Source organism: Asparagus officinalis, chromosome 1 (assembly GCF_001876935.1).
Source record: "Asparagus officinalis chromosome 1, Aspof.V1, whole genome shotgun sequence".
Taxonomy (NCBI): Eukaryota; Viridiplantae; Streptophyta; class Magnoliopsida; order Asparagales; family Asparagaceae; genus Asparagus; species Asparagus officinalis.
Window position 1 is genome coordinate 50,786,908 of NC_033794.1, and position 10,904 is coordinate 50,797,811.

The 10,904-nt window shown below is 39.4% G+C and overlaps 2 protein-coding genes across 2 annotated transcripts in view; one reads left to right on the forward strand and one right to left on the reverse strand.

The window, feature by feature from the left end:
* The window catches only part of LOC109824050, a 17,344-nt gene extending 7,937 nt beyond the window's left edge, over window positions 1–9,407 (reverse strand). The window contains exons 1-2 of the mRNA XM_020390575.1: window positions 9,166–9,407; window positions 6,432–7,329 (exon numbers count right to left, since the gene is read on the reverse strand). Of these exons, the coding sequence (XP_020246164.1) occupies window positions 6,432–7,288 (857 nt within the window). The 5' untranslated portion in view covers window positions 7,289–7,329; window positions 9,166–9,407. The remainder of the gene's footprint in view (window positions 1–6,431; window positions 7,330–9,165) is intronic.
* On the forward strand, window positions 10,287–10,700 carry LOC109834180. Its single transcript, XM_020402120.1, has one exon. It carries the CDS (start codon window positions 10,287–10,289, stop codon window positions 10,698–10,700), a length of 414 nt encoding a protein of 137 aa, XP_020257709.1.

Consider the following 10,904-nt stretch of genomic DNA (forward strand, 5'->3'; position numbering starts at 1 on the left):
GGAGTGATCCGTGAAATTGATGGCTTTCTCCTAAAGGATGGATATCTTTTCCATTTTCGCAAGTTGTGTATTCCCGACACCTCCCTGAGAGAATTCTTAATTTGGGAATTACACGCTGGAGGCCTTGCAGGACATTTTGGAAATAACAAGACTGTCGAGGCAGTGGAAAGTCGCTTCTATTGGCCAAGTATGAAACGAGACGTTGTTAGACTAGTGAGTAGATGTCACATCTGCCAATTGGCAAAACAACGTAAACAGAACACTGGTTTGTACACTCCTCTCCCTGTGCCAAATTGTCCATGGCAGGATGTTAGTATGGATTTCGTGTTAGGACTCCCGAAAACGATTAGAAAACACGATTCTATCTTTGTTGTTGTGGACCGCTTCTCCAAAATGGCCCACTTCATACCATGTTTCAAAACTTCCGACGCTTCTCATGTGGCCAAGCTATACTTCAACGAAGTTGTTAAACTGCACGGGCTTCCGAAAACAATCGTGTCAGATAGGGATGTTAAATTTACAAGTTATTTCTGGAAAACCCTTTGGCACAAAATGGGAACTAAACTTCAATTCTCTACGGCCTTTCATCCCCAGACTGACGGTCAAACTGAGGTAGTCAATCGGAGCTTAGGTAACCTTTTGAGATCGCTAGTTGGTGAGAATCTTAGGAGTTGGGATCAACATTTGCCTACTGCTGAATTTGCTTATAATAACTCTGTTAATAGGTCTACAGGTGTCAGTCCAGCTGAAGTCGTGTATGGTTACAAACCTAGACAGCCTATAGATCTTATCCCCGTGTCTGCACATCATAGAGTATCTGAGTCAGCATCTGCATTTGCATCTCGCATTCATGACTTGCATAAAGACATCAGTAAGAAGATCAATGACAGCAATGCTAACTATAAAATGCGAGCAGATCTAAGAAGAAAGTTTAAAGAATTTAATGTTGGTGATTACGTGATGGTTCGGATACGTCCGGAACGGTTTCCTCCGGGAACTGTTAAAAAGTTGCATGCGCGAAGTGCAGGACCTTTTAAAATTCTCAAGAAAATTAATGATAATGCTTATGTTCTCGACCTTCCCGAAGGTTTTAATATTGGTTCGACTTTTAATATTGAGGATTTAGTAGAGTACAAAGGCCCACATTTTAACCCTGACAACCCACTGGTTGATGAGCCTACCCCTGAGCCTATTTCTGAGAGCTCCCCTTTACCTCCACTTCCCCAGATATCACCCACTTATACAGCACATGACATTGATACTATTATTGATGATAACATTGTTTCTACTAGCAATGGTGGTATCCGCAGGTATTTGGTACGTTGGAAAGGACGACCTGAGTCAGATGACACCTGGCTCGATAGGGATGACTTGCAGAGGCTGGATCCAGATCTTCTTGAGCAGTATGACAGCCGTTCTGATTTACACTCGACAGGGTCGAGTTCTCTCCCACCCGGGGAGAATGATGGGGACATCCGGACTCATACACGAGATTTTCGCCGAGTTTATCAGCGCAGGAGGCGCAATATTTCAGCACTATGGTTTTGATTTCAAGTTGTAATAATTAGTTTGAATTTTGAATTTTTGAATTTCGAATTTTGATTTTATTTGGTAGTTAACCAACTGATTGATTGTAATTGGTTAAGAGAGAGATTTGAGGGATTGAGAGGATTTTCCAAAACTGTAATTTGCTTTATTTAAACTCTCCTGTAATCAGTTTGGAAAATTACTGATGAATGAAATTGATTTGCTAAATAATGGTGTGAAACCCTAGCTTATTGATTTTGATCAGCCGTCAATCTCTTCACAAAATAAAAACAAAAGAAAATCAAATCCGATACTGTTCATCTTCTCCTCCAAGCAAACAATCAAACCCACACAGTCCTCCCCTTACAACCGCAGCAACCACACCCGAAGACCACCGGACCGCCGCCCTCCTCCGTCGACTCCAGCAATCACCACCTCCTCCACCGACGGCCTTCCCCTTCGTCCGCCTCCGGTGTTCCCTCCGCCCGAATCCCCCGACGCGAGCAACCACCGCCATCCCAAATCCGACCGCCTCCCCTTCAAATCCCCTGCAACCGCACCTGAACCATCATCGCCGACGAAGTCTTCGTCTCTCCCCGCGACGACGACCAGCCAGCCCAGAATCCTCGAGCTCCTCGTCCAGTCCCGCCCAGTCAGCACCGCCGCCTGGACCGCCGCTCACTCCGATCCGAGCGCCGTCCATCCCGACTCAAGCGCCGTCCTCATTCGTCGAGCGTCGATTCGTTCCTGCTCCCCCTTTTCCGCTTGTCCTCAGATCCAGATCCTATTGAAGACTATTTGGCTTGAGTGATTTAAAGCAGAGTCCCTATTCACTCAACCAACCCATTTGATTTGAGTCAAGTGTGGACCAGACCCACTTGACCCAATCCGGAGTTGTTGAAGCTAGTTGAGTCAGATTCAACCATTTGATCCCTGATTTTACAATTGATGGTGTATGGCAGATCCTGATGCAGATGACGGAATCGTGCTAGATCCAGAGACCGGCATCGCAGATTTACAGCTTTCCCCGTGGTTTGATTATCAGTCATTCGAGAGCGTGCCCGAGTACGTTGAGCGTGTGACTCATCAGATCGTTGACAGCGTAGAGAGTAGTTTGGGAATCAGTTCGTGGCATCGGCGTTTCCATCCAGATACACCACTCCATCCGAATTACGCCGCCCTCGGTGGAGAGCTTCCACCCCTTCATATTTGGCGTCGTTGAACCACCTCCAGAGGATCCTCCCGTCGAACCAGTTCAACCCGACGAAGGTTCAACTTTCTTTCGCCCAATTATTTTCGGAACTGCTATTGCTTGCATGTTGTTATCAATATTACTATCGATCGTATTTGTGCTGTAATCAGTTTGACTAAGTGAGCGAGCGAATCTGTTGCTAAGTATTTTTACTTATCCAAATATTACACTTTGAACTGTATTGAGAGAACGAATCATTACATTTATTTTCTGGATCATTTACAAAGATTTGAACTTAGTACATTGCAACTTTTGCTTAAAACCCATCAAAAGCTACACTTTATTCATGAGCTTCCTGCCTAGATCGATCGCTGATTTGGCGAAGCATTGCTGTTGTTAATCTTCATACCTGCATCACATTGTTTCGCATCAGATTGTACTTGAAGTTAAAAAATTTGGTATTGAATGAAAATAACTACTTTATTGAAAATAAAATTGACGTAGTACAACAACTTGAACTCATTTTCTGAAATTACATTAGACATAAAGAAACTTAATCCTCGGCGATGGATCCCTTGAGCTGCCACAGATGCTCGATCAAATCATTTTTTAGTGATTTGTGTGTTTGCGTGTTCCTGATCCGATAATGATTTTGGATGAACTCAGTTAGAGGCACCGTCTGCACATGAGAAGGTTCAACGACTGGTACCGAATTAGTAAAGTCGAAGTTGTTGTCCAAACCACAATCTCGTTCATCTTCAACGATCATGTTATGCATCTTCATGATGTCTTTCAGTTAGAGGCACCGTCATGATGTCTTTCAGCACACAAGGTTGTCAGAAACGTCCTGGTCCACGAACAATCGCAAATCGAGCTTGCAACACGCCAAAAGCTCGCTCAACATCTTTTCTTACGCTTTCTTGTTGTTGAGCAAAGTACTTAGCTCAACATCTTTTCTTACGCTTTCTTGTTGTTGAGCAAAGTACTTATGCTTGTTTCCTCGAGGTGCTGAAATAGTCTTCACTAATGTGGACCACTCTGGGTAAATCCCGTCGACGAGATAGTATCCTATATTATACTCATGGCCATTGACAATATAGTTGCACGGTGAAGCTCTTCCCTCCGCAAGTTGTGTGAAAACCGGTGAACGATGTAGAACATTACGGTCATTGTGAGACCCCGGCAGTCCAAAAAAGACATGTCATATCCAAAAATCTTTGCTAGTTACGGCCTCCAAAATAATTATAGGTTCATGAAAATATCCAGTATACATACCTTGCCAGGCAGTTGGATAGTTCTTCCATGTCCAGTGCATGCAGTCGATGCTCCCAAGCATACCAAGAAAACCTCGTTGTGAACCTTCCTCGAGCAGGCGTGCAACATCTTCATTAGTCGGTGAACGAAGGTATTCCTCTCCAAAGATGTTGATAATCGATCGAACGAACCTCTTCACGCTCTCAAGCGACGTACTTTTACCGATCCGAACGTAGTCGTCAACGGAGTCAGCGGATGCTCCATATGCGAGCATCCGCATAGCTGCAGTAATATTTTAAAGACTAGATAGTCCTAACTGTCCAGCACCATTCCTCTTTTGGACGAAGTACTTGTCATGTTCGACGACTACGTCGTGGATTCAAAGGAATAACGAACGCGTCATTCTGAATCTTTGACGAAAATAATAAAGAGGATAGGTTGGTGCGTCAGCAAAATAATCTTGGAACAACCGATTGTGGCCTTCCAGTCGGTTTCGATGGAGCACGATACGTCTTTTGTGTTGAACTGAAGTTGAACATTTCTCTTGTTCTTCTTCCTCAACGACAGCAGCTCCCATAAGAAAGAACGTCTTCATCATTTCATCATCGTTAGAGCTAGATGAGCTAGACATTTTGTTCTGGGAGATGATGGGTTGAGGAGAGAAGCCATCAAATTTTATAGAAATCAGTCGGTTGACGGTCAAAGTTTGCGATACCTCGAACTTCGTGCCCAACCTCGAAGACCGTGGGTTACCTCGAAGACCGTGTGCGTTCCCTCAAAAACCGTGGGTTACCTCAAAGACCGTGTGCGCTCCCTCGAAGGCCGTATGCAACGGTTAGAAATGAAATACAAGAGGTTTAAATATAATTGAAAGTAATGGGTAAAATATTAAAATAAAAGAGGGGTTTTTTGATATTGTTGGAGCTCCTAACTAGGAACTTGTTGGAGCTCCATAAAAGAAGGAGGGCCTCCCAAGGCTTATTTTTTTAATTTTTTATTCTAAAATGCTTGAGAGATCTTGAAAGCTTGCTGACTAAGACTCTCAACTGGGAGCTTGATGCGCTTGCTCTTATGTCTCGTTAAAGTTAAAGGAATTGCAAAGGTATTGGTAAATATTAACCTCACCTCTTTACTTGTTTTTGTTTCTATTCTTTCCAAAGAATTGTATGCGAAACATGAAAACATCTGATGTCTCTGTTCTGGAGATAAGAACCAAACTAAATGCAGGTTTAGAGTTGAAACTAATCTTGGAAATTTTCAGGTTTAAGCACTATGTAGTATGATAATAACGAAGGTCCAAAAATAAACAGTACAAGAAAAATGCCAAAGATAAACCTAATTGCAGATAGAGGTACATTATGATGACTATTGCCTGTTGAAGGTCGTGATTGATAGGAGAAAGAGGACAATCAACTTGCAGATTCAGAATTAATGAAGATCAAGCGTTAAAATAAATCTTTGAACTTTTCAGGCTCCTAAGTTGCAGTCCAGTGATGGGAAAAGATGCACAAAATTTAAACACTAAAATGCTAAGTTAAACTGCTTGAACATAGAAGTAGAATACTGAAATGACTTTTGCAGCAATGGCATAAGAGAAGGCAAAAGAGGTGCAGAATGCACGGTGTGGGTATTGGTTTTTACTTACTTATAATTTATTGGTGGGATGTTTTTTTTTGGGGGGGAGGGGGGGGGGGCNATATGGAGGGTAAGTCACTAGATATATGATCCCAATTTCCATATGTCTTATACATGGTTATGTATACAATATCTATATATAATATGATACAGATATAATAGCAGTTAAATATTCCACATATACGAATACATGTCCAATATCTATATATAACATGATACAAATATAATAGCAGTTAAATATTCCACATATTCGAATACATGTCCGACATTACTGAATTTATCCAAATGCACATATTTCAAGTACATCAAAGCATGATGTGATATATTGGTGAAAGAAGGCAAACTCATATAATCTAATATTTGTTAAACATTTTTGCATAAACAATTTTAATTTTAAGAGTATAACTTCATTTTTCTATAGGATTTTAGTTATATCCAATTGAATACCTAACAAACATCTAAAGCCTGATGCAAATCTGAAGTTGTACCCTAGTAATTTTGAGATTAGATGCTTCTATCCGCTGCCACTAAACGAGCGTAAATACAGATATGGTAATTTCTAGATTCATTTCATACACGAGCCAAATGCACTCATTCATCATTCAGCATTAAGTACACTTTAAAAGAAGATAAATAAACAACTAGATTAGCAAATAATTCGAAAACAAGAAAAAACAACAATGTATAGCCCTGTGTATAGTATCATAACTCTGCAACTGATTTACTGGCCACATTGTTGAGTTACAGCAGACCCTAATGTGGGATAACTTCCACTAGGAAAATCACATAACAAATGAACATGCGAATCAAACAATGATCATACCTGTCAAAAAGCTTCTCCATTGTTTGAAATTGCTTTTCTGATGAAAGGAGGGTTTCTCTAACACTTATCAGACTGCTTACAAATGATCTTAAGGAATCAAAATCCCGCTTTACACGAGAAAGCTCCTGTTCATTTTCTGTGGCTCGCTGCCTTTGCCTAGATGTTTCTTCTACCATTTCTTCAACCTTCTGCCTCATTTCATTCAGTATACCATTCGTACCCAATGCAAACTGTTCCATCTCTACAACCTTTGCTGACATGTTGTCAATTTGGAGTGTCTTCCTTGCAATTTCTTCCAGACCCAAGGTAACTTTTTGTTTCTCTGAAGCAGCTTCAGTTTCTGCCATTATAACTCTCTTAACTAGAGACTCCATGACATCTGATATCATATGAATTGATTTAAGAATTTCACCAATATATGCTCCATCATTTGCACCAAGCAAACCGACATCAGCATTATTTGCAAGTAGAAGTTCCTCATCTGTACTTTCATGCAAAGAAAGATCAACATCCTTTGACCAATCCGATAATGGTACCCCATGTTTGTCAATAAGCCCTATCCCTTCTTGATGTTTGATCCCACATGAAGTGTATGCTAACTGAGGAACGGCCATAAGTCTTGCCTTTGATTTCAGGTAAGTGAGCAATGTTGCAGCAGTTTTTACTCTGCGCCAAAGAAGCTCCAATTCCTTTTTCCCATCATTTTCAGAGCATTGCATGCTTAATTTTACCTCCATAACCTTTTCTTGTAGTTGCTCGATTTGAGATTGTTGGTGCCCCAACTCCTGCTCGACATTGTTTTGACTGAGCTCACACTCTACCGTCAACAGTTCACTTTTCTGAATTTCATTCTCCATAACTTCAGGTGAGAGGGTTCCCACACAAGAACAAGTAATAACTGATATATAAGAATAAATGTTCGGTGTAAGGAAAGCATATGTTTAATCATGAACCAATTTTTAATAATATGTCGTCATTTACGGCTATTTTTAAATAATGCAGAGATATTTAAACCACAGGTTGAAGTCAAGTAGACAATGCAAGACAATGAGAAGTATTCCATGGATTTGTAAGCTGAGAGGTTACGCATAAGGGACTCAGTGAAAACCATAACCTTCCATGACTTTCTACTATAGAAACACGTTTTTATTTGAATTAACAGGTACATGAGCAGAATCATCAACCTAGTAGATAGACATAAGCGCACAAGACAGATCCAACTTCTTAAAGATAATTATATCACCTCTATGTTCTTTTTGTAATACAACAATAAGATAGTTATAAAACCAACAATGTTTTATAAATTAGACCATTGGGCAGTTACGAAACAACATGTGCAAAAAACATTGTAGCAAAAATGAGAACGCTACGATAGCCTTGTGGATATACACACTGACATCGAATCAGAAATGAGTCCATTTATAAGAGGTTAGAATTGTTCTTATTGAAGATAAATGAGAAAGAATCAACTTAGATGGTTTGATTATGCAAATGAAGGTCACTAGATATACTAGAAAGGAGAACTTACAAGATTAGTCAAGGAAGAAAGTGGAACGGAGGTAGGCCTAAAGATGGATGTAATTAAGAAGAATATGTAAAGTTAGTTTAATGGAAGAGATGGTCCTTGATGGAACTAAATGAAAAAATACAACTTAGTGTATCCGAAAAAATTGGGATAAAAGCCTTGTTGTTATTGTTTCTGTTATTATTGTTGTATCATATGCTCTTAGTTCATCATCGTCAAGAACAGAGTCAGAAACATAACTGATGCGGGGGCACATAAATACTCAAAGGGATTTTATTCACAATATTTAAAACTAGCAGGGGTATATTGAAAGAAAATAAGGCAGCACATGTCCCTTTAGGATCACTTCTAGCTTAATACTTAACCACACTTACTGTATTCTAGGCGAACTCCTTTACTACATTATGGTAGATCTCTATCCTATGAGGACTTCCTTCTCAGAATTCTACACTAACACTACTAGTTGTCCAAGATAGGAAACCAACAGCCTATATTTCAACCCCAGTCGGCTCATACACAAAGCAACACACCACTAAAGTGAAGGAGGCCCATGGAATAGATATTTTTCATGCCTGCGTTTAACAAAATGTTGAGGAACAAAGGTGGAGCAAGGCTGGCATAATGCAGTAAGAATGCAGAGGAGGTGCGGGTGAAAAAGGATAGGCCAACCAAGCGATGATGCGAGGCTAGAGTGGTCTTTTGATTGCTACCACTAGTAATGGAATCAATTGGGTTTCTTATGCATGAATACAACCGCAATCGCAATCTAACTCCTACCACTCTGCTACCTCTCTTTGATATCCTACAATGTATCTACTGTGGAATTAATTCAACATAATGGTCTCTGAAAGTTCCTTAATCAAGAAACAAATGTCAAGCTTCAGCATTAGAGGTTAAACACAAACAGGACAGTACTTCATTGATCGAGATATAACAATATCTTCAATCTATTACATACAGTAATACCTACTGCCTAAAGTCCAAGATTTTGAGATAGTACTGTAGCAATACCCAAGATGTCTACATTCTTCAAGTTAAAAATAAATTTTACTGTGGCTTTTTTTTTGTATTTTTGGGAAAAAAATTTAATAATTACATAAAATAGTTTACAAATTATAAGAATTAGCATCATCATCAGCAGAAGAAGAAAGAATCACAGATAGAAGTCAAGAACTATAAAATTGCTTTAAAATTCAACAAAAAAGCTACCTTTATTGACGTTTTAAGGTGAAGGGATCGACGGAGAGTTCGCCGGAGTTGGTGGAGAAAACCGGCGTCGGAGTTATCGGAGCGTGGCGGGAGATCGAAGTCTAGGGTTTTGGAATTTGGGGAATGAGAAGGGAAGCAAGAGACGCAAGGGAAAGCGAGATTATAGAATTCACTCAATGAACAGGATCTGACCCGTAGAAACGGGTCTTAACCCAATTAAGTTCATACTCGGCCCACTTTTAATGCAGATTGACATCTCCAAGCCATCCCTACGATCTCCTCTGCCCCTTAATTATTCATATTTTGTGTTTTAATTTTATAGATTAGAATTTAATTAAATATATATTATTTATAAATAAATAATTAATTAAATATTAATGACTAAAATTAATTAATTAATTAATTTAAATTAAGAAATTACCTTATATAATCATTAAATTAATTAATCATATTAAAATTTAACAAATAATTAATTTATATAAATCATGTTAAAAGTTAAATATTATTTTAAATTTAAATTCATATTATTTTAATATTAATTTTATTTAACAATAATATCTCAACGATCATATCTCAACAGTCGTATTATAACGTTTATTTCTTTGGTCATATATCAACGGTCATATTTAAATGGTCATATTTAACTGTCATATCTCAGCGGTCATATTTTAACGGTTATATTACAATGGTCGTTTTTTTAATTAAATGTGGTCACTCCCTCTATAAATAGCTCTGCCAGTGTCTTTTATTTTTCACTAAATTCAAATTCATTCAGTTTTTTTAACCCAATCTTCAATATTATTTATGGCTAGTAATTTGTTACGTGCCTTGCTACAAGAGGAAGAGGATGACGACGATGATGATTATGCGACCTTATTAGCAATCGCATCTTTGGAAGAGAGGAAGAGGATGACGACGATGATGATTATGCGACCTTATTAGCAATCGCATCTTTGGAAGAACACCACGCCAGCGAAGGTCAAAGTTCATGTCGTCGTGGTTCCATTCCAGGGCGCGTTGTAATTCAACGCAATAGAGCTAAAGGTCATGAGAGACCTTTTCATGATTATTTTAGTGAATCTCCTGTGCATCCTGCAAAACTATTTCGAAGGAGGTTTTTAATGCATCGTCCACTATTTTTGCATATTTTATCCGCATTGGAAACACATGATTCCTACTTTGTCCAGAAACGGGATGTTGCTGGGAAAATTGGTTTATCCTCACTACAAAAAGTAACTGCTGCTATGAGGATGTTTGCTTATGGAGTATCAGCAGATTCTGTGGATGATTACGTGCGGATTGGAGAAAGCACCACTATAGAGAGTCTCGACAGGTTTACCAAAGCAATTGTTGCAAATTTCAGTGATGAGTATCTAAGGTCACCAACTAAAGAGGACACTACAAGATTGCTAGCAATTGGCGAACAATGGGGATTTCCTAGGATGTTAGGAAGCATTGACTGCATGCATTGGACATGGAAGAATTGTCCGATTGCGTATCATGGTATGTATACTGGTCACATCCACACTCCTTGATACTTGTGTATCTTCTTCCTTACTTCGAGAGCTTAGCGATCCTCATAGGAGCTTGAGGATAGACGATTCTCATGGTAACTTGATAATAGAAGCGTGTGTAGAGCCGTTGGTGACGGCGAAAGAGGTCAAAGATAGGAAAATGGCAAGAAAAATAGGAAGCAGGCAAGCACTCTGGCTGGTCGACCAGGCTTCCAACATCGGTCG